Raw genomic sequence first — 25,399 nt, 5'->3', positions numbered from 1 at the left:
AATTTTCTGACAGAAACGCAAATTGACTGGGACGCGCGCGCCTCCAATTTTTCCCACTAACTTCAGGTTCTGGTTTTAGGACCTTAGATAACTCGAAGCTATGAATATCTTATAACATATTTAGATCAAACATTGAATTTTACAGCCAAAACCGCACCACAATAATGCAAACTTTTTGTATCGTAGCTTGCATTCTCTTGGATGGTCTGCATCATGATAATAGCTTTTGTGTAGAAAAATCTTGATCCGACCGCGCTGCGTCTGTGACAGTTTTCTATCATTCTGACAGAGGCCTGTATTTGGTGGTTCCTTCAAAGTTTGAAGGTAGCATCTGTGATTCGGAGGAAATCACTCTTGTAGCAGGTTTAATGGGAAATATACCAGAAAAAGGCCAGAAACATACATCTTTGAACAAGTTTCTAAATTTGCTATTTTTTCTTTTTAATTACAAGACTTTGGTTTAGGACCCCAATAATCACGGCGTTGGTTGTACCGATTCATCATTATGCATGTGCTTTAGTATAGGGGTGTCCTCCTAAAAATTTAGTAAGGGGGGCTGGACTGATGACAACTGATACAACCACACCCACGAGCACAATCATGGTCGCACCTAATACCGTTGCATTTTGTGTTTAAGATTCTCTGTTATGTATCTGAAATCATTCAAACTATTTACTACTGTAAACAATTGATTGTAATTACTTAGTGATGGAAAACCAATAGCCTTGTAAAAGGTTAGCTCACATTGTCAAGTAAGGAATTAGCCCAACCAAACAATACTGGCATGTTAAGAGGAGCTGACCCCCGAGATCCTTTCACGGCACCCCTGGTTCAGTACCAATCAAGGCATATCCTTATACCAAATTAAATCATATACATCAAATTAAAACTTGAAAGTGGGTCAAATGACAGAGTTAAGGGATAAATTGGCTGACACAGTTATCTCTTTGACGCTGCAGCGGGGCTGTGCCCAAATATAGATTGACCCATGACGTTTTTCTAGGGAAAGGCTTAAAAGGATTGATAACATTTGAAAGTTTAGTTTCAGTTTGGACTTGCATGAAGATTATTAAGTTTGTCAACGGCCATGTAATATTATATTCACTGTTTTCATTCTTAATCCGTTCAAAATCGGCATCATACAATTGGCTGACCTATTTGCTCTAGAAATTCCAGGCTTATCCAGTACCAAGATTTACGTTCAGGTCATTTTGCTTGGGAAATTCATCATCATTTCCCAAAAGGCATGGTCTTTTCCAGTCCCCTTCTTTTCTGATTCATATAGTATCATTGTATGATAATCCCAATTTTATTAATTCTATTCGGATGCTCAATTTTTTTCTTTCGATTAAGACTTACTTTTTTAGCTTTATCCATTCTAAAATGTTACCAAATTCATCTTATGCATTTTGGATTGATTCTTCAATGTTGATTAATGCAAAAGTTACGTGTATGATCTGCATACACTGCAGCTTTTACGAGCTCTACAAGTTTTCGAAGTCGTTCAAACACATTATGAATAGAAATGGGCCCAGACAGGATCCATGAGTTAGATGACAGGTCATTTTGCCAACATTGGACTATTGAACGGCAATACTGTTTCCTTTTGCTAATGTAAGAGGTAAATCAAAACCCTTTGATGCCTTTTATCCCGTATGCCTCTAGTTTCTCTAGCATGATCTTATAATTGGCAATGTCAAAGTATTTTTAGGTAGAAAAATGTAGACATATTTAGTTTTTTCCATGTTGTCGTACCACAATGGGTACTGTATATATCGCTGAGTAGGTTTGCTTTGCGAAGTGCTGAATAATTTTCTTGGGTTATTGGAGACAAAGTATGTCTTTAATATCCTCTGACAAATGCCTAATTTAGACGAGAGGGTTTTTTTATTGAAGGAGAAATTTAAAAAATGGGACTCTGTCTCTTTGGCATTACGAAGGGGACGTTAAAAGCAAAATTTCACACCTATGACAAAATATTTCGATAAAAGTATTATTGTTCTGTAAAAATGTGAGGGGCATGCCCCCTGGTCTTCTTCTTTGTCAGAGACGATTGTTATATATAAAGGAAAAAATTTGTAGTACAGTAACACTTCATTAGAGTAGTATTTGTTGATGGTGGAATTGAAAACTGTTTATCAAATTCTATACTATATCTTAGTCTTTTTCTTGACAAAAAACCCAGATAGCAAGTAGACCTGGTTCCTTTTTTAATGTCCTTGAAATAAAAAGTGGAATGCCATTCTGTTTTCATTGGCTGCACGAAAATCAAGAAAAGTGAGAATCAGTGTGTGCAAAATTCGAATAATATATCCAGGAGACAGTTGTGTACAGTACCGAAGTGTGACATCATCGAAAATATTTTTTTAGAATTTCTTAAATTTGACAACATGATGTGAAAGAACGCCAAAAAACACCTCACCATATGAAAAATCAGTTAGATGTATTCAAAATTGTGTGATATGGGCAATGAAAGATTTCAAGTTTGCTAACAGATTACTGTTATTCTAGCTTGGTTCATAAAGAAATGAAGGACTAAATAACAGAGGTTTGATGGGGCAAGAGCCTATGCTCAAGTGGCTATATCTCAGCCAATTCATTATACCTATATAACTGATTTTGCATATTTAGAGGTATTTTAATATGCTTTTCTCGGTTTTGGGATGATCAAAATTAAAAAAATCTAAAAAAAAGATTTTTGTAACGTCATCACTTCAGTACTCTCTAATTAGAAAATGGCATTGGCGTATTTTTGACATATATGATGTTATTTGGATGTCAAAATGCAAAGTCTTACGACAATCTTTCGTACTCGTCTTGTAAGAATTGAGGTGAGTTATACTGTATTTCCTTGACAATCTGCTTAAATTCAAATTAGTGGCCTTTGGATTCTGTTTAACCGTTAATCTGATGGTTTCATAAAAAAATCAAAGAAACATTATATGATATGATGAAAGGCAACTGCGAGGAAACATCTTTAAGATGACGGGACAGACAAGAAACGAAGTAGGGTCAGGCTAGTTTGTGTCCCAGACCCCTAACATGAAAGTAGAGTTAGGTGTCTGGAGCACAGGCTAGATCAGGCGTGAACAAAATCTAAATTAAGTTTTTTCATTCATAAGTATACTTCTAGGTACAGAAATGAACAGCAATTTTCAATGCTCAAAAATTTTACCTTGCATATTTTTGTTTGCAAGAATAGTAACGGTTTGAATTTATAAATGTTAGTCTTTATATCGATGCCCACTTTTGACAACACCAACTCCCCTCGCCTAAAAAATCAGACAGCTTTGTCAACTATTAGGTGACAAGGACTGTCCAAATAGCTCCTCGAAGGCTAGATAAGAATTTTTTTCTTTCAGATATCTCTTGAGATTATTGATAATTGAGATTAGAACAGACACTGAAAGAGAATGAAAACAATATGGGCCATGAATGTTGTTATTTGGACAAATAAATCTTTTTAAAGATTTTGTGCTACCCATTATATGTACTTTTTATTTTGTTTGCTTGGATAGATATATTTACAGTTGATATCAACGACCCATCCTTATCACCTCCACAAGCAAGATAACGCTTTTGGCAAAAATGCAATGGTCTTTCTGTCAATAATCAACAAAAGCGCTTCACTAATGTACAGAAACACCAGGTGTTCAAGACATTGAAATTTTAACCATAAGATTAAGATAATGAAGAAGGGAGAAGGGCGGGGGGTGGGTATTGCTCAGTGACTCAAATCTCTCGACTCTGGACACATTTGAAGTTTCTACAAGTCTTTATCTCTATTTCTCTATTTATTTATTAATCTTAAAAATAAAGAGAGAGAAAGGGAGACTGGTAGCAAGTCCAGGCAGCTCTCTGCATTAAGATGGGGCTAACGACAAAATTTTCCCGTACAAGGCTACAACGCTTTCTTTCCTACGACAGTATAAACAAAAGCTCCTGGAAAAGGGGTGCCTCATCAGCGTTCTCTTAGCTGCTTCAGGAAATGCCAGCAACTTTAAATGTGTCGGGTGACTAGCAAGCGATTTTACCTATGCTTTTAGTTTCATTTAAACTGGTCAAAATTTTTCAGAAAATTCCCAAAAAAATTCAAGACCACTATGTGGTAGCCTAGTTGCCTTGCTAAAGCCGTAGAAGAAACTCATTTTAACTTTGTGGCGCAGTCTGGTGTGATAAAAATCTTTGAAATAACCTTTCGAAATGACATGCAAAAATTTTATTCAGTGGACTTAGAAAGAATTCATAGCTTGCAGATATAGACAAATCAAGTTTGAAATAAGTACAACATCAAGAACACCCGAGCCTAAAATTATTCGAAAATAAGAACATTGAGCGTTAGCAAAAATTGTATTGCTCTTAAAAGAAAGTGTAGTGCATCAAATATTGAAAGTAGGCAAGTCACAGTTAAGTAATAGCAACCGGTTGTAGATTCAGCCAATTAACCCAATTTACAAATGCAACAATAAAAACAAACAACCCTATACAAAACTGCAACTAAACGTATTCAGTAAGAAATTGTTTAAAAATTTTCTATCTGCATATGTCAAACTTTGTGTACATTTTCATGCACATGAAACTTGCAATGCGTTTAAATCTGTCTGTTTTTCCTCTTTTTCCTTTTTCTGGTTTAGTCGTCAATGGCTGACCTGTGGTGAGGTAACAATTCTTCACAGATTGCATTGCATGATTTTTGGCTGTATCCAAGCACAAACGTTGAGAGGGGCTGAGCCCCCAATTTCTTGAAAATTGTAACAAAAGGGGCTGCACCCCCTGAGCCCCCTAGCACAATATCCCTGTGGAAATTCAATATTTTGTTGTTTTTATGTCTATCTAAGAAGCACACTGAGATTAATTCAAAGCTATAGAATTTTTATGTTCAAAGCAAACAGCGTCAACCAGAAAACCCTTTGGTGGTCAACCCGATGATTATGTCACGTGGTGTAGCAACAACAAAGGCCTCGCGCGGCGAGGTGACAGGGTGTTCGATCGGGGAGGGAAATCGAAAGATGGAAGCCGACGGCCGCTTCCCAAGGAAGCAATGATGAGAAATAAAACATAACTTCTTGCGTTTTATATTATCTCAAGAAACAAAATCATGGAAAAGTGTTTGAAGCTGCATAGTCCGGCTGGCTCGGATCCAATCTATTATGAATGGCCGCTGGTTATAACAGTATGTTTCTGCCTCTTCAGAGGAATTTATTATCTGAATGAATTTGCTTATTTATTTTTCGTTCATATGATCTATACTCTGTTATGATAAATGAATTTATAAAGAATTAATGTTTTTCTTCATAGAATACACGCGATGAAGCCGCTGAAATAATCGAATCTATAAGGTCTGATTTAGTTTTTTGTATGGTGGCTTAGGCCCACAGCTTATAAATATGTTGATTATGCTTGGGCTGCCGCAGTTGGCCTTTCATTTATTGCCGTGCCCTTGCAATTATATTTTTCCTTATATAAATCAAGTTCACATCGTATGTCAGGCCGTGTCTCCTAAAACATTATAGAAAATAGGGAGGGGGCTAACCTTAGGGAGCTCGGTACTTTCACCGGCCTTGTTCAAAATTTCAACAAGAACAAATACGGTACCAATTTTTGAGTTACTTTAGTTGAATTTTAAGGTTTTGATTCAAACCATTTTATAACTCAGTGCAAGACTTAAGTTTTTAATTTTGGGAGCCGACTGGTTACCATTTTAACGCGTTGAAAATAGATTGGAATCCAAAACAAACCAGTCAGATGATGCGTGAATTTTTCTGTGGCCCTTATTTGATTTCGCATCTTGACAATGCTGTTTACCAATTGAACTCTTATATTTAAATGCATATATTATGAAGATACCGCAGGGTAGCGTGAAATATTTCCGTGTTGTTGTTTTCGGACCAAAGGCACGACATAGATGCAATTCACTTAGAAGACATGTCACCATTTCTAATAAAAAAGAATGTCAAGGGAAAGATTCATCAAAGCAAAGCAAAGCAACATTGCTGATCTGACCTAGATTAATAGTGGTTCAAAACATAGAACTTTAATATCTTTTCTGACCACAAAAATCTTGAAAAATAAAGCAGATACAATTCTCAGCTTCTAAGCTCTGATAAATTTGAATTTTTGTGTGAAGAAAGAAAGACAGGCATATATTTCCAAAGACTGCCAATGTGTCATTTGGAGAATGGGTTTTAAACATTTCTACTCCTACATCGATACTGAGCAGGACAGAGTATCGGTATAATGCTCAGAGTGCAAGAAATAATAGATTAATGGATAAAAAGTACTAGGAGATGCTATATATATACAATAAAGGTTATTAAAAAAAGCACAGTTCACTCATTGCCCCCTAAGTATGATCATCATTTTTTTTAAGTGGGTAGGCTAGGCCAAATCATTGTCGCAGAGAGTTTGTTATGAGGGCAGCTTTATAATCCTGGTTAAAACATATTGAGATGAACATAAGCAACATCTTCTGACATCACTAGGTGATGTTTTGCTTTGCTTTTGGAACTTTCCTAGCCTTTTAACAGTATATTCAAATTCTTTCATTGAATGCATTTAATTCATTTCACATAAGTTGCAAGCAAAAAGTGATGTGATGAATTTTTGACCTAAGAAGCACTTTCATAAGAAGCATGTTTTGTATCTGAAATTACTATATAATGTATTAATAACTGGCCTATTTTGCAAATGTTTTATTGATTTTCCAGGTGGGTCTGTGAAGACTTTCCAGAGCTGAGATTTGCCTTTCAAAACATCATCATGAAGGAATATGATTCCAGCTGGTAAGTTCTATTTTTGAATACTTTGTTGTACGTGTCATCCATCACTATCAATGGTTATTCTAAGAAAACTTTACAACACCACAAGTCCAAAAACAATGGGACATCTAACAAGCTTAGTGGTTGTTGTTCTAGAGGTGACTGTCACTGAATACAAATAAATCACAGGGGTAGATTATGACATGTGATGTATCAAGCAAGGGAACATGAAAAGGCTATACAGTGGCTAGAAAAAACAGCCAGCTAAATTTGAAAGTTGATGACCTCACCTGAAAAATTGGAAAACTAATGATTTTTAAAACACTGTACATACTTTCTAAATTTAGAAACAATTTTTTTGTATTTTTGTTTTCCTATGTTACCTACTTGAATGTTAATGGGGGTAAAATTAGGCATTGGGGCACTCCAAATTGGCCATTTGGTCGTTGATTGCAGAGGTTTTTGATGATGAGTTTAGCAATAAAATTGGCAGGGGCTTTCTCCATTGGCTGCAGATCTGTTGGTTGTTATTGCACAGAGGTAACCATTATCAAGAGGTTCCCCTGTACAAATGTTATAATTCTATTGATGAAAAAATGAACAAAAACAACTTTAGAATGAGATTCACTAAAGTCAGAAAAATAAGTCTTTTGTTTGCCTTAGTTATTGTTATTGGTGTTGAAGACCTAGCATATGTGAGGGATATAGAGGGTGGTGTGATTTTACCCAATAAGGAAATAAACATTAAAATCAGTAAGAATTGGCTCAAAATAGTAAAAAGTACATGAAAAATATGCTTGAATCTGAACATTACATAACTGGCATTAGAGCACCAAACCTGTGTTAAGTTATGCAGATGATGTAATGAAAAATGTTAAAGTTGGAATACCCAGCAATGTGCAGAAAAATTATTTAAGGTGGTAGATATTTTGCAAAACAGCCAAATTGAAATCACAACACCACAAAACAGATATACCATTCCTCAAAATAGCAACATTACGACCTTAGAATAACACACCATCCTACCTCTAAGTTCACTTCTTTAACTTGGCTGGCTCAACAAATAATTCCCACTTAATAATGAGATTTTGTAATGTTGAATTGACCCCAGCAAAATTTTTTCTTGTACATATATATTACATAATCAAAGTCTTTCTAATAACATTTACACTATGAACAATTCCTGGTATATAGAAGCAAATGAATGTAAACTCCATCTAACAATTAGTTTGATGAGCCACACAACAAAAATGCTCCTCAGAATTCTCATGAAAAGAGGAAGTGCGCAAATTAAGCCAGAAATCTCGAACAGCCAATGCAGGTTTGTACAAGAGAAAGGAACTCGGAAGGCAATTTACATGATGAGAACACTATCAAAAGAAGCATTAAAATGAAACAGGACATTTATGTCTGCATGATTGATTATATAAAAGCATTTGACAAAGTACAATATGAAACATTTATGGAAATTCTAAAAAATCTCAACACCGAAGGGAAAAGCTGGAGATTAATAAAGAAACATTTATTTGGATCAAAGTGCAATGATCAGATATGAAAACGAATTAGGAGCATGGGAAAATATCAAAAGAGGTTTTGAAACTGGGCTACGTATTCAGTCCAGACGGGTTTTCCATCTACAGCGAAAGAGAAATGAAGAAAATAGAAAACATGCCAGCAGCTAAAGTGGGAGGGGTTAATATTAACAATGTAAGTTTTGCTGATACAGGAGTCTAATTAGCCGGATATATAAACAATTGCTGATATATGGACTAAACTACAAGCCAAGGATACATTTAATCAAGCTGAATTCAATTCGAATGTATCCATCTTCTTTGCCTGGCCTCTCAAAGTTTTGCCCAGGCCTTGAAACATTGCAATTAATGTTGTGACATAATTTGAAACCTAGAGAGAGGGTGTCTCCATATTGCAGCCAACTATGTTTTCAACAATGTGTTCTGTTTTTGTAAAAAGATATCTTAAATCAATTAGATAAATAGTAAGTAAGCGGTTAACTAGTAAGGTGCAACTTTCTTTCCATCTTCCACTGTGAGGTCTCAGTATAATAATCATTGCTGCTGTGGCTAGGTCAAAAAATAGCAACAGACAGTTTTTTGCAGCTTTTTAACTTTAGCTCAAATGTAAGGATTTTAAAAACTGCCCTGGTCATGCCAAACCAATCCTAAATAGCAATGCTAGCTAGGCAAGCTATACAGTTTTCCACATTTGTTTACTCATCAAGAAGGCACTGGAATAATCAATGTGATGCATGGGCCCCTTTTTATTGTTCCTGTTCATTCACTTTGTACGTATTGTAATGTTTTCATGGCTTATGTTTATTATCTTTTTCTAGATCTAGAAATATATAAATACATACTGAAGCTCCTGTTTTCTATCCTTAATGAGAATTTATTTTCTATTTAGCTTCGAAAGTATGACACAACTTTGTAATAGATACAACAAAGCAATTGATAGCATATTGCAATTGGTAAGTAGACAGCATTTTCTTTATCAAAATGATTTTATGATTTGATTTTATTTGATTTCATGATTTTAAAAGGCAGCTGATTAATGACATTTTTTTAATAGAAATGCTCTCAATCAAACAAGAACAAACTTTCAAATATATATTTTAGTAAATTTTTATTAAAAATCAATCGTTTGTTCTTATTGTTTGATGCAATTTAGAGCAGCTTCAAAGGTTGTAAACAACGAAATGAAGTATGTTAAGAAGTGGCTTGATGCAAACAAGCTTGCATTGAATGTTTGTGATTCATACATTAAACTGATTTTCATCCTACAAAGAAAGCTGTAAGAGCTATTGCCTTTGCAAATTGTTCTGCTTAATCTTCTCCTATTTTTTTACACTCTCCAACTTTGTAAGCTGCAGGATTTATTTGAATTGAAACTATTGACTTTTCGTTTATGAATCTGTAAATGAGATCTCCTCTTATTGTTTTCATGAGTTTTTTTATTTACTTTCCAATGTTCATCAACATGATACCAGGCAGGCTTGTAAAAGTGACATTTTTCTGACACACTTTTCAATATGGCTCAAAATCTGTCAGATAATGCAGATGCAAGATCTTGGAACGGCATCCGTACCTTGATCAAACAAGCCAATTCTATTATTACCTTCTGTCGGCAAGTTAAACTGCATTTGTTTTCCATCAAATATCTGTCGCAAGATCTTCATATTTTCAAGTGATGACTTTCTGCAAATTGATTTGATGCACACTTTTTTCCAAACATAAATATTATTTTAACTAAGGGGGTGCTCTCTCCTCACTTAGTTTATCTAGTGAGAGAGCTCCTTCTGTAAGAAATTCCCTACATGAAAATCCCTACTTTGTGTTGTATTGTACTTTGTTTTGCAGAATTGTATTTTATAAATTTTGTAAAGCTTTTGTTTTTTAATTGAAAGTTATATTTGTGAAATTGTATTGTAGCAGAATTTTAAAATTAAACAAATAGAACTGAACTGAACTGAACTGAGTGTGTCTAATGAAGATTTGGGATTCATTTAATTGTTTTTTTTAAAACTCTAAATACACACAAATCTATCTGCCAATAGAATCTTGCTTCATTTCTCTTTTAACAAAAAAGCTAAGTATGAAATGCAGTTAAATATGTTATCTTTTCTGCTCAGATCATAATTTTGTTGGTCCCTTATTGCAAAATTGAGTTATATGAAACAAAATTAAACATTTTATGGCAAACCAGCAATAAATTAGCAATAAATCAAAAAAGGGAGCCCCTAGACAAAGAAAATTACAGTCAACACAGGTTTATAATGTCAGTTAATAATCGTGCATAGAAGGGAATGGTTGTTGATTTGTTTTTCTAATTGAAGTATTCTTAAATAATTTTGAACATGTGGCATAAAAAGGCCAGCTTCATATATGCTGGAAGGTCACAACCATCTTACAAATTCAATGTTTTTACAAATTCAGGAAAGAAGTTTGCCATTGTTTTTATAGCACCAAAGCTATAAATTTTTTATTTTGATTTTGCCCTTTGATTTTCAATTTGTACTTTGTAATTTTTAAAATGAGATAAAGGCAGTGTCCAGTTCATCTTTAATAACATGTTCCAACAATCTCCTCTGCTTTCTCTCTACCAATTATGTAGCTTTTTCCATATAAAACAAAGGGTGAGCATTCTGCTTTGTTGCCTGTCTTTTTTAAAACCAAGGGTCTACTAATCCAATCACTCTTTCAGCTTAGTTCCATTTATCATTTCAAATCCTAATTTTTACTTAATTTTAACATAGATATCGTGAAAGAAACCAGTCTAACTTAAAAATTAATTCTAAAAACAAATAACCAAAAAATGTGAAATATAAGCAACATCATCAGCTTGTGCTGCTGTGTGGTTTTTTGTTCTTGCAAAGCCATTTGAATGTGGGCAGATGCATGCTGGATCTCCCATATCTTGACCAATTTACAAACACACTGTAAACAAACACAAACACATCAGACACAAGTAGGCTGCGTTTTATAATGATTATTGCATTATGCTTCAAAATCAAAATTGTACTGCTAAGTCAATCACTACAGCAAAAAAGCAAAAAATAAACCATGTAACTAAGTGTATAAAGGCTAGAAACTGTCATTGAACATTTTTTATTGACAGGTTGAATAGGTGCTTGCTTTTGTTTATTTTTTAATGATTTTTTGCACCCTGATGTTTTTTGCAGTGGAAAGGCAGGGCACCACCCCCGAAGATGTTCAAAAGACCTGGAAGAGAGCTCCTGAGGCATGTTATCAATCTGTGCTATAATCATGCAGTTTGTGAACCAGAGAAACTGAACATTTATGAACCGTTCTCACCTGAGGTATGTTAATTCCCTTTCTGAAATATAAATCTGCGCTGTTTTGGTTGAACATAAAGTACGCTTTTGGGAAGGCATTGTTGTTTAGCGGATAACATATTTCTTTGCAGATGATATCCTGCCTTGCTCTAAGCAAAATGAATGTGTTCCATAAAATGCGCTGCTAGAAAACTCAACGCGCTTTTTGTCAAGCAGCCAAATAAAATTGCCTTTAATGCATCATTAGGAGAAGTGCATAATGTTGCAAAATAGTAGCAAAGTTAGAAACTGGCACTTTTTTGGGATTGATAATGGGGGTTGAGCTCCCATAGCACTACACCCCTTTGTCGTTGGTATGATATCATATGGTATTTGTTTGTATACAGTATCATGTGAACAAGTCTCCGCCGATATCTACACACATACGTTTTAATATAGACTGGCATGAATTAAGCTTAGATCTCGAGATACCCCTACCCATGGTAGAGCAAAGCAGCCCTGATATTTTCTGGCTCCTGCGTGAATGTATTATCAGGTTGTACGCACAAAAGTTGTGGCAAACTCGAAACAGTCGGGGGAGAGGGTAAATTCAGTGTATCTTCTTAATGAAAACAAATCAAACGTTTTGCATCCAAACGGAAATGAAGCACTTTCAAAATCATTGCTTTTTCAAATGATTCAACTCTCAAATTGTTTTTATACGTTTGTATTTTCGAAGCATGGAAAATTACGTTTGTTTTGAAAACGTATTCTTGTAGACATGGCCTTAAAGGAACCTGATATAAAATCGATTACAAAATTCTGTATACAAAACAGCACAAAATATTAGTGGTATAAACTCTTGTACAAGTCTTATTAATGATAATATTGTGGTCAAGTTTGAGAAGATGGTTTAAGTTTGATCAACATTATTTCAAAACAATTTTTACTTTGTGGCAATATCGTTTTACAGCGCCTTTCCGGGCAAGGCCTGATAGTATGGGAATTACACTGATAATTCCCAGTTATTGATAGAGTATTGGCAACCTATTTGTTAAATAATGTTACTTGTCAAGACCCGTACACAGCGGCCTATTCAATGATCTTTACTATGGCATAATGTATTCTAGGTATATGGTGAAACATCGTTTGACATGATTTGCCAAATGCTAGATGAAGCCAATATTAGACCTCAAGACACATTTATGGATCTAGGAAGTGGTATGTCCAAAATGTTTTTCCACCTTACTGTTATTAAAAGCAGATCCACCAACTAAGAAATAAAATCCCAGTTTTCTTTACCCTGCATATTCTGTTGATGTCAGGTTTGAAGGGCATAAACTCTGCTTTTTTCAAATTTGTAAACTTTACTTATCCTTTCGTGAACAGTAAAACTTATTGTCATGGATGATTTGATACGAGATTTAAAAACTTGAAGCTGATATATATATATTGTGTATTGTTTTAAATATTTTTAACGTAGCTTTCAAATTTGCATCTAGTTTTTTTGAAAGATCAGTGAACAAAAATTTGTAAAAACCCCCCATAAAATTTGTTGTTTCTTGTCTAAAAAATTTATTAATGATAAAATTATCATTAATATAATTTTATCATTTTTTATAAAATTTTCTTTTTTTTGGAAATTACCAGGAGTTGGTCAAGTTGTGCTCCAAGTTGCTGCGTCAATAAATTGCAAAGAATGCTACGGAATCGAGAAGGCTGACACACCGGCAGACTTTGCTGTTGCTATGGAAAAAGAATTCAAAAAGTGGATGAGCTGGTTTGGGAAAATTTATTCTCCATTCAAGGCAAGTACTGAAAAACGTTTTAGCTTGAGCCTGGACCTCGGAGGGTGTATGACTGTGTATCTGTGAGTTCTCGATATTGCTCGTTAAACCTTAAGTACCGAAGACAATTGCGACGATGACGCTGTTACAACTGTTTTGGAATAGTTTAAATTGAATTGTAAGTGTCATACATAGTGGGAACTCGCTGACCAAAAGTCATTTCCCACTATGGATGGCGCGTAGTTAATACGCTTGTTGTTTCTAAGTAATTTTTAAATTAATAAAGAAGAACAGTACGAAACATTTAAATCATGTGACTAAACATTTTAAGAATTGTAATGAGTGTTGAATTTGTTGTGCTTAGTTACATAATTTGCAAATAATTTCAAATGATCAGCTATTGCTTAATCTTTAAGCGACTAATAATCGAATAAAATTCTTATGACTTTTCATGTGTAAGTGGTTTTCAGTATTTCCATTATGCTATCTTGCATAAATTTAGTGTATATTTTCTTGCCAAATAAAAGTGGTAGTGATGAACCATTTTTTGCTTGGTTTTCTAATTACACTGACGACTTGGTTATACCTCACAGTTGAATATATAACGAATGTTTATAAATTTTGATTTCAGCTTGAGAAAGGCGATTTCTTGAGAGACGAGACAAAGACTCGTATTGTAGAGACAAAGTATGTTTAGATTTTTGTATTCTTTCTTTAAAGCAGATGATTCTAGCTGTGCATATAATATACATTTGAATGCATATTGAGTATATATATTTCATTGTATATTTAGTGTTTGTTGTATTTGTTTCTACCTAACAGCCAAAAGTAGTTTTTAGGACACTGAGAAGCTTATGCTCATCGAGCAGTGTTCTGGTCCTTCCTCTCGATGTGACCACACCTCGTGATTCCCACGCCTGGAATTACAGAGAGCTGGCAACTCTCCTCACTCTGGGTGAAAGTTTGGTCATGCCAAGGTCGAGCCACGGACTCTTGGGTCTGTAGTCAGCGCCTCTAACAACTGTGCCATCCTCGAACTATCATTTAGTTACTTTACCAACTGTTAAGTGTGGTTGTTACACAAGCTATCTTCTTAGTGCCTTTGATTTTTACCTATCCTTGACCACTCATGCACTAGTTAACCATCATAAAACATCCATGTGATTTTTTTGTTTAGATTGCTATAATTCTTTCTATCTGAATTGCAGTGTGATCTTTGTAAACAACTTTGCGTTCGGCCCAAAAGTCGACCATCAACTCAAAATTCGATTTCAAAGTTTAAAGGAAGGTAAGCATTACCAATTGTGTATATTAAACACTTCAGCAACAGGTTGAATGATTTTGATTAATTTCTTTTAATATTGCAGAGTTTTGAATGTGTGTTTTTTTTCTGCTTTTAGGTGCCAAAGTTGTCTCTTCACGTGAATTCTGCCCCATCAACTTCAAATTCAATAGCCGGAATCTTTCAGGTTTTTATCTCTATTTCATCAGGAGCTTTTCCATTACGATTTTATAGGAGAAAGAAAAAGAGAAGAACACCCCAGTTAAAATCCAACCATCGAGTTTTGTTCATTCATGAATGCTCATTTGTATCCATTTTTAATATGAACACGTTGCATCTAAGTCGCTTGACGGTGCTATGTCGTGATGAATTTCGGCAATCATCTAAATTCTCATTGGGTAAGTTATACAATAGACTGATGTTCAATCTTCCAATCAACACCCGCCATTTAGTTTTCAAATTCTAGTCATGCCACAAAGCCTACTGTTGGCGTGATGTCTAGAGATTGTGCCTTGAAGACAAAAATCCTCCATATCAAAGTTAAACCTTTTGTTTTATTTACATTCATTGAAATCTATGCTTGTATTACCCGAGAAGGTCGAATTTTGGCTGCTTCGTATAAAATTCCATGTACCAGTCCAATTATTATCTACACTACAAAATTAAGTAAGTTAAGTCGAGTATCTTATCCTTTATTTAAATATACAGTCATTCTCTCACTAATATTATTTGAAAAAAGGTTCAAATTGTATGTTTTGTGTATGTATAAGTCAAATTACGTCAAAGCCGACGACATTTCAACTTATGGAAAGTTGTTTGTATATTCATATAGAAAACTGAAGTCAAATAGCATCCTTTACTCGTTTAATGTTCGATTATTCAAGATATATCATATAGATTTAGAAGACTTGAAGCCATCTGTTTTGATAGCGTACTTAGACTCATACATTGTTTAAAAGTTAAAACCGATTTTATTTACCGTAGAGCTAGGAGCAATGATGAGAGTCACAGAACTCAAGCCTCGAAATCAGTCAGCCTCTGTTTCATGGACTGGGAAAGGCGTATCGTATTATTTGCACATCGTAGACAGAACACGGGTAAGAAAAATAATGTCTGACACCGAGACGAGTATGAACTAAACATATATATATTTGTAAGAGATTGCTAAACACTTGTATTTATTGATTATACTTTTGTAGTCGGTAATATTACGCTGGGGGTTTGGCTGTTCCCAGTATGGTTCCACTCATAACCAGGTTTTTTGTTAATTTCAGTGTTTTGAAATCTATCAGTGTTTAAACGATACATTCGATACTTTTAAATTCTTTAAAACTCTCTTTCAATGTAATTACACCTCTTTTAATTCTTGTTATTAAGAGTCTCATACATTTACTGCACCATGCTTAACGTTTTTTCACTTTTTCGGAAACAAAAGATAAACAATCGTTAGAAAGATGTTTGTTATGGAAACGAAAAATTTAGGCCAGAACCATGGCCAAAGAAGATGGTTCTGTGGCCCTATTCTAACCTTTTCTTTCCACAACAAACTTGTTCTCCACTTTTTGTTTCACTTTGCTCTCATTTTGGTCTTCAATCTTCACCGCTTGTCTCTTCTGTTTTTGTATTCATGTTGCACTTTTTTATTTTCTAGCTTGAAAAATATTTCAGTATATTGAAGAAGAAAAAGGTATGTAACTTCTCTCTGCTCTCCTTGCTCTTTAAGAACACCAAAAGGAATGATTTGTTAAAATAAGCTTTGGTATCGATAACAAAGTAAAGAGAACTTCCACTTATGTTTGCATGTTTTGGTGACATCATGAAGAATCCTGGCTTTATCTTCTTCAGTCATCGAAAGATTTAAAACGCTACTCATGACATATCACCGCTTTGATGCCGGAGCCCTTGCATAAGTTATCATAGTACTGAAGAAACGAATTGAATGAGATTACTTCGATTACATGTATAAAACCTAAGATGTAAAACCCATTCAAAATTAGTATTTTCAATTATTTTTTCCCCTTTAAAGTTTTTTGCCGCTCTATATACGCACAAATAATTACGTTGGCATTGAATTTAAATGAAATCTAAAAGGGGAAGTATCTAAAGTGTTTTGAGGCTTGTTTAGCAAAAAAAGTGTTGATACGGATGGGAAGACCTGCCTATAGGGAATCGTATCTATGATATTTCTAAATCTGTGCGCCAGTTTTCCTCAAACATGCTTGTACACTTGCTATTGCAGTTGATTAATAGGCACATGTTGCCACGTGACTAGTTTTGATAGAAGAAGGCATAACCTGATTTTTGACCTCTATATATGCAGCCTACCCATATCCTTCGTGTATTGTTTCGGTTAGGCTGCGTTGCGTATCAATTCAAGGCATCAATAGTTTTTTATTAATAAATTTTCAGCAAGGACTTCCGCTTGACGATGACGAAAGATCAATTTGCTCTGAGTCAAACAACAGTAGCATGTTTGAAAATGGAGTCGATGGGACCGATGAGCCTGAGAGACTAGAAGACAACTTAGATGCGTTGTACCTCGGCGCCACGACGAGGCACCAGTGGCAAGTACTTGTATCAACCCTTGCTGCAAGCAAAAAGGAACACGCGGAGAAGAAAGCAAAGGATAAGAGGGACTTAGAATTGTCTAAAGGCATTAAACTTAATAAGAAGCTGCTGAAGTTGAACAGGAGTCATCCACAGAATTTGGTAAGTTTGAGTAAATCTTTGAAACCATCTTCAGCTGATTTGTCATTTCTGCTTCCAAGTTTCATGTTTTCATGTTTTTGTTCTTCAAGTTTTATTTAACCTTTCTTTGGTAAGACTTTATTATACTTTCGTCTGCATTGAGTTTTCTCACTTTCTAAAGTACAAATTAGGTTTAGTAAGAATTACAGAAAAGGTGAAATATGATTCTCATCTCCATTATTGGAAAAGTTTAATTTTAAGCCAATGTAGCTCTTTTTGTGATTTTCTGCTTATTTGATTATTCTTCGCTTTCATATACTTAAAATTATTTGGCAGCAAGGGAAACTGAAGAAAAAGATAATCGAGAAATACGAGAAACAGAAACGAAAGAAAGAAATACTTAGAGAGAATCCTTCGCACTTGAAACCCGGTCCTGGAAGGCCATCGAAGAGAAAACCAGATGAAGTTAAAAAGCGTCCAGTTGGCCGTCCGGTATGTAATAAGTTTCTTCATTCTGTTGCGAAAGTCACACATTTTCGAATGATTTTCCTCAAAGCCTCGTAATTATTACATGTTTTGGTTTTATTTAAGTTTTTGGAAATTTGATTGTTGAAAACTTTGAATTCAATGTTTATTTTGTTTTTGTATTTATAACAAGTTTTCCTTTTCAAATAGAACCGTTTCATCTTGCAAACTTAAAAACTGCATCGCGTAGTTTTCTAAGAATACATCTTTCGACGAAATGTCTTTCGTCTTTCAATATTTCCAGTCTCACTGCTCAAATGTGTACCAAACAATTTTTCGACCAATTTATGATGAAAGGTGAACTCAGATTTAGAAAACCTTGGTCTCTGAACTTTCACGGTTTGAAGTAAATTAAAAGTATAGCAAGTATATTAATTTCAAAATTGGATTATATTTTTGGAGTAGCGAATGCTGGGACATCGAAAATGTTGTAAAAATGCTAGATATTTTCCTAATGCTTAATATGAGCAATGTGAATATTTTAGACATTTATGATGATATTTGTTCAACAAATGTTTTTTTGGGGAAAATTGTTTGCCCAGAAATTCTTATTATAACTACTCATGTACAATGTAATAGCAATTCATGCGAGACACAAAAAACATTTGACATAAAAAAGGCATGGAAGAATTATTCCACCTTTGATAGTCTAGTTTCTTAAGTTCAAAGTAAAAGTGCAAGAATGTAATATGCAAACGCCGTACTTACTTTTTGTGAAAGAAATTTGAAAGAAATGGATATTTGAAAGAAAATGTCTTTTCTCTGCCTAGAAATTGCTGGCCATAGATGAAAGCACAATAAGTGATGACCTTGATCAGTATTTTGGTGAGTGTAAAAATTTTGTTCTTCAAAGATTTAGATTAGAATGCTCAGCATCTGCTAAATTGCGGCACATCTTAATTTCAAGTTTTGCTACTGGTTATAAACTGTCCCTTTCAATTGAATCTTCCGGTGGGCATCCGCGTTTTACAGCACAAAATCGTACATTGAGCAAATAGCAATGTTTATATTCTAGAGAAGACCCCTACAAAACACAGGAGCTGCTTTGTTTGTTGACAGTTGGACTTAAAAGTCATTTCTGTCACGAGAGTTGGTCCACGCAGGCAAAAAATTCATTCTTCATTTTATATTTTGCAGCATCAATGAAAGAACAGTACATGGCGTTTATCAAAAGGATGAATACGAAAGAGTATGCTCATAAAGTCAGCGTCATGATTGAATACGAAAAGGTATAGTTTGTAAAGGACATTTTATGCACATTGTTTGTATATATATGTTCATCCAAAGAAAATATAGACCTAAGTATGTAATATAGCAGTGTACAATATAATAGTTTTATTACCATACCAGTCGAGCTTATGTAGGGTCTTGCCATACGATTTTGCGTTCAAAAACCATGATTTTTACGCATAAAATGGTGATTATACCATAAAGACCATATTTTTGACATTTGTAATTTATGTGTTTCAAAACAAATACTGAATGAATAGCAAAAACAAATAACTCAGTATGAACACTACAAATAGAAAAGGACAGTTTACAAGATTCATTGAAGACAAACTTCAATCTATTTAGACCGTTGTAACAAAATGAAAATAACAAACGTATTTTCGTTTCAAATCTCAAAGTTTAAGATACAAATGATTAACTCAGCGTTTGGCAAGCACGCTCTTGTTTATTTGATTATGGCGCACAGGAAGTGTTTAATATTGGTTATAACAAGCACATCAAAAATACATTGCAAGTGGATGAACCTTGTTAATTTTTTCAGTAAGCCTTGCTTCCAGTACATTTTCTGTCCATATTGCGTTCTTTCATAATGTTTCAAGTGTACCATAATGTCAAATTTCTGGTACATGCTTTTGGAACTCTCATACATATCCTCTATTAACTGTTGCTTTCTAATCTGATGTATCAACTTGTTTTTGGGATATAGTTTTTGTGCTTCGAAACTGTATGTTGGTACGACTATGTTGTTGAAGTAGCACGCGATCCATTGTCTTGGTTGTTGAATCTTGCGCCATCGTTGGTACATTTAATAGTTTGATTCCATTATCCCCATCATTTTTGGCTCTAAGAAAAAGAGGTGCTACATAGATGAACAATCCTTTAAATAAAGTGTTTAACGAGAGTTACAGGGCAAAATTACACAAACCCATTTTTCCTCGATTCCTCTTTTCGCATCCTGTTAACAAGGTCTTCTTGTCTAAAAGTGTTGTTTCTTTCGAATTCCAGATGAAGAGAAGTCTTCTCCAAGAAGAAGTCTCGAAAACAGAACGTCAGGTAATTATAATATAGGTTTTGTTTGACGTTTTAAAGTCGATTAAACTTAAAGAGTCTTGAATTTGTTTAGTCACTGAGCACTTAAGCTTTGCCGGTTAGCTGATACCTAAATTTTTAAATTAGATGACACTAACTTTTAAGCTAGTAAATGCAAACTAATCGCATTTGATTTGAGTTATTCTTTCATTTTTCTCATTAAGTAAGCGCAAGACATTTTCACATTGTCTTCAAATTAAGTTGCATTTTTCATTTCTAGCCAAAACACAATGCTCGTTAGAAGATAATGAATGCGCAATTTTTAAAGAAAACCCTTCTGTTTAGATTTTGGTGCTTGAATTTTAAAGATGTTTGTGGATATTTTTTCTGCTCGCATGGCATGATCCCATCTTGATCATTTTTTGGAGGATATTTGGCGAACTCTACAGGAGTAGTTCAGTATTATCCAACCAAACCCCTTTAAAAGCTAGGCAATGAAAATTCTTCCGCTTTTCAATGCAACGCTGAAGTGCGAAAAGTAGGAATTAGAAAACATAACTTCTTGTTTAAAAGGTTTAAAATTATTTTCAGTGTTTTTTTTAAATTAAACTGTTATGATATCACGTTTTATTAAAATGATTCTCTTGCAGGTACAAGGGCTAATAAACGATGGTCTACAGTTGTTCACAAAAAGAATAGACGAGGTAATTCGTTAATTTTAAACTTAACACAAGTGGGAACGTAGCATAACAAACTATTGTTCCTTTATAATTTTATTTAGCGATCTTACATTTGTCAGTTTCGTGCTGAATTCAAATGATTTTACATGGGGCATTTTCTCTTCAGTCAGAGCCACATTTAGCTGTTTACCTTCACTAATTTTTTCTCTATTCTTTTTCAGTTAAACATCGCAGTAGAGACTCCCAAAGATCTTTTAAATAAATCGAAAGCATTGTCCGTCAAACAGCGTAGCCTTCAAGACCAAATGCTCGCGATGGAGTCTGATGTTTTCTTCCTCGAGGACAAGTACAAGAAAATGGTAAATATCAAACATTATTTTACATTGTTTTACAATTCGTTAGTCTATATAGATGTTAAATGATATTAGCAAGACAGAAGAAGTCCTGTACAATATACTTGCTCGAAGTTTGGAAAAGTTTTGTGACCAAACTGAAAGATATTTTCGACTTCCTTCCTTCTTCGGGTAGGAAAAAGTTAATGCTGTTTAAAAAGGGACTAGATCTTTGCCAAAGTGATGATCGAGGTAAACCAGTGGTTCTTCTGATTAGCTTGTTTCGACCTGTCCTCGAAACTCTGATGTGGTTGTAAATCCTTAGAACGAAGGGTCTCCAGGCAAGATAGGAAAAGGTCATTATTATTTAACTCAAAGTACACAAAATGTCTTTGTGCCTCAGGGTAGGTTTCCTCAGCCAGCAAAACACTTATCTTCCGTATATGTGTTTATAATCTTTCTTTGCCAAACTGTATACAAAGCACTGTCAAGATGTCTTGCTTATTTGATTCAGCAATATAGCTCGCAACTATTTGTCCCAGTCACCTCTTGAAAAATGTTTGGTGTTGTATGAGATCCATATAGTTACAGTTTATCATTCAGCCTCAAGTTGTACTGTCTCCAATGTTTGAGATGTGTTTGTTTTCTCCCAAAGTGTCGGCAAAAGGACATTGACACGGGCTTTGAAAATAGTCTTGTTGTCAAACCAGAGGTCTCAGCAGATACGGTAAGCCACTTGCGTATGCTTTTCTTTCAGATTCTTTTTTTGTGTCTAACCAATGTTATAATAATAAAAATAATAATAATAATAACATCATATTTATACAGGTTGACTTTGGTCAGCAACTATACAGTTTACTCAAGTGTATTTTTTATAAACCTAGTAACAAGGTTTATGAACGATGTATATAACTTAGTGTTTAAACTTTTCTTACATCCATTTACCTTTGTTGTTTGGGTGCTTAGTTCTTTACATTTTCTTGTTTATATTTTTCTTAAGGTGACATCAATTTCTTGGTATTCCTTTTGCTTCATTGAACTTTCCATCTGTAGGTCGATCCAGATGGTGCAAATCTTCCAACCAAGCTCTGTAGTGCAATTATTGACTCGTTGAATCACAGAAGAAGTTTACTGGATGAGTTTAAAGATGTCAAAGAACAAGTGTCCCTCCTGGAAAAGGTTTCTGATCACACTGGCAATCGCGACAGCAAGAGAAAGATAGCTGTTGGTGTCGATGAGCCTGTTTCAAAGCGAAAGAAGGATGTTGATGATGATAAAGCCAAGACGAAACCTGTTGCTTTAGTTCCACCTAGAATGCACGCCGCCAGTTCAGATGTATTTTACGAAGCCGCACAGCCTGGAAAACGGAGCAAGCAAAAAAGGAAAAATAAAGACGCGTGCACTCCTCCTCTTCATGGTCCAGAAAGATCAGAGGAACCCACACAGATAAGTAACCATAGGCATTCATTTCCACCAGATATGGCATCTCGCTTTTTCGATCGTGACTATCCCGTGAATTCGCCTCATGTTCCACGTTTTATGCCAGATGATCGTGCTTATGCAGTTTATCGGTCATCGCTGCGTTACTATCCTCAAAATCAAGACCAGATATCAACTCATAGCTACAAACCAGAACATGGGCCTCCTTTCGACCGATATCCAAGCGTTGATACATACAACCAGGACTTACCTAGGCCTGAATCACGTGGTTATTACTTTGATCATGAGCTGAACCGTGCTTATACCCAAGGTAACAGTGCTTTTTACAATGCTACTCGTTCGTTGTTGGAGATGAACAATGGCGATGGCCATTCAATTGCGAAGATGAACTCGAACAACTCTGAGAGCCTCAATTCGAGTTTCCCTCAACAGGTTTCGTCTACTGCACCTTTCTGGCAACAGTATGCAAACCTTGCCAAGTCTTTCACCAGTAAGGATGCCCCCGCACCTTCAAGCGCATTTTCGGAATCAAAACAATCTGATGGAAGCTGCACAGATACCGCTTCAATTTCGTCACAAGAAGAGCTCAGCACACGTGACTCGCTCAAATCTCCAAGCTCTTCGAAGCGACGACGCCCGTCTTCGACACACTCTTTGCCAGTGACGAAATCTGAACGGTCGTTCAAAGATCCATTGAAATCTTCAACTCCAAATGCAGGAGGCGTGCCAAGCAAAATAAAAAAGGGGAGCAGCGACCATAACTCGAAAGTCAATAGCATAAAACAGCAGTCAGGGCCAACTGAATTTGCGCATGCATTGAAAAAGCCACCTCCATTTAAAGCAGAAGCGTCTACCAAACATTATTTTACTCAGTCGGCAATTTCCTCATTTCCTCATTTTGCCAAGAAAGTGGGCGTGCAAGGCAGTTCTGTAAATACAGCTCTTGCTTCTCAGAAATTGACAGAAGACAAGGTCGCTGAAAGGGGACAGTTGAAATCAACACCACAACAATCGCCAAAGTCCTCCTCGACTATGAATCCGATTTTGACTTCCAATGAGCAAGGCTTGGCGATGACTAAGGGTAGTAATGATGTTGTAGCAAGTAAGTCTGTATTGAAGGATACTTTAGGAGTTTCTACAGCGCAGTCAGCCACAGATTATAATGTTTTAAAACAATTAGGAAAGCAAATCGCACTAAAAAATGGGACAATGCGCACAAAGGTGTTGTTAAGCGATCTGTCATTACCAATATCACCGAAGCTGTTTTCCCCGCCAATAATGACCTACAACCAAATAATGCACGTACCGAGCAGTGATAAAGAGAAAACCTTGGCAATGGCAGCGCAGACCAAGAAAACAATAGTTCTAGGGACCGCTGCTGTTGCCGGGCAGGCAAAGGGAGGCACGGGATACGAAGCATCTGCCAAGGGCACAGCTGCAACTGTTGATCACTCTCAAAGGCACGTCGGTTCAGCCGCATTGCAAACATGGGAGGCCAAGCCCCCCGTTCCATCTACATTCAAAATATCATCGGATTTGATCGTTTCGAAAAGTGATGGCCAGTCATTATCAAATGTAACTATTTACAAACCAGGGAGAGCATCTGTGACAAAATCATCACGAAAACCTAAGGCTAGTACTAAAATTGCCGCAGCTGCTAAAAAGAGCGAAAGCGTCACTAAAACATCTACAAAACTGACGGGAAGGCAAGACGTAGCAAATGCCAGTGATCGCGTGGTCTACAGAAATTCAGTGATGACTATCCTGCCTGCACATCCGCGCCTTGTTGTTGTTCCTACAGTAACATCCTGCCCATCCGTTGCTTCAAGTGATGCAGCTCCTTCTACTGTTCTGTACATAAGTTCGCAAAATCAAGGCCAGCGGGGACACTGTCCAATCGTCGCTAGCAGTAACAATGTTGTTGATGGTAAAGAACCCACACTCTCAACCTCGGCTGCATCGAAATGAAATACAAACGCCTAAGGGTTGTGGGCCCGTAGCCTAAGTATATTATTTGCTGCGTTAAATATCTAGAATTAAATCGAATGGTGTACAAAGAACTGGGTGAGTAAAGTAAGAAGATCCGATAGGGTCAGAAATGTACCCGTGTTTTCACAAATTAGGCTTGCTTTAATTTTTTAATGCAAGTTTATACCGAGTCAAAAAAGTGTCATGCTGGGCAATAAGCTGGATTCTGGGCCGTCTCTTGCTACATCGGTTCATGCTAGTAACTCAAACAGGTAGTTTTACAAACACTTACTTAGATGGATTTTGTAGTGGCAGTTACTCTATGCCTAGATCTTTTTTGGTACTTTTACAGAAAGTTTGCAAGTCTTTCCATTTCTGTCCTGCTTCTGTATTTTCCTCTTCGCTATTTAAAGATTGGCCTAGTTACAAATTTCGAGCCCTGCCACTGTTAGGCCCAGTTATTGTTAGGCCCAGTTATTGCTAGGCCAAGTTACTGTTAGGCCCTGCCAGTGTTATGCCCTGACATACCTCAGCCGACTTGATGATAGCACGATGAATGACGGTTCCACCAGCAACTGTGTATGCTTGTAATAGCTTTAGAGATTAAAAGATTTCGTTCTCAGATGCAGTCACATTTTAGATCTCATACGAACATTCATGTAATCAAGTATCACAAATTTTAGTTGCTGTTACGTGATTTTTATTTGAAGACATTTATTTGTTACCTTTCTTAGACTGTTTCATGTTTTATCTTTTATAAAAGTTATAAATTTTTTAGACCTTGCATTTCAGAATACTTGCTATCTGATTCTGTCACAAAACAAAAACGGTCATCACTGAGTTTCTCTACCCTGCTTCACATTCGAAGACAAAAAAATCACATTGCAATCA

The 25,399-nt window shown here is 35.5% G+C and overlaps 1 protein-coding gene across 1 annotated transcript; it reads left to right on the top strand.

Moving 5' to 3' along the window:
- The first annotated feature begins 4,945 nt into the window (after positions 1-4,945).
- On the top strand, positions 4,946-25,335 carry LOC135694888 (uncharacterized). Its single transcript, XM_065213765.2, has 21 exons — positions 4,946-5,173; positions 5,299-5,339; positions 6,708-6,782; positions 9,180-9,243; positions 11,455-11,592; positions 12,678-12,768; positions 13,198-13,355; positions 13,966-14,021; positions 14,543-14,622; positions 14,735-14,803; positions 15,601-15,713; positions 16,268-16,303; positions 17,026-17,325; positions 17,641-17,796; positions 18,600-18,654; positions 18,967-19,058; positions 20,065-20,112; positions 20,739-20,792; positions 20,990-21,127; positions 21,756-21,827; positions 22,154-25,335. Exons 1-21 carry the CDS (start codon positions 5,099-5,101, stop codon positions 24,506-24,508), a joined length of 4,266 nt encoding a protein of 1,421 aa, XP_065069837.2. The 5' UTR covers positions 4,946-5,098; the 3' UTR covers positions 24,509-25,335.
- The last annotated feature ends 64 nt before the right edge of the window (positions 25,336-25,399 follow it).

The sequence above is a fragment of the Rhopilema esculentum genome, chromosome 8 (assembly GCF_057945365.1).
Source record: "Rhopilema esculentum isolate cy_ngs chromosome 8, ASM5794536v1, whole genome shotgun sequence".
Classification (NCBI taxonomy): domain Eukaryota; kingdom Metazoa; phylum Cnidaria; class Scyphozoa; order Rhizostomeae; family Rhizostomatidae; genus Rhopilema; species Rhopilema esculentum.
This window is presented reverse-complemented; position numbering and strand designations above follow the sequence as displayed.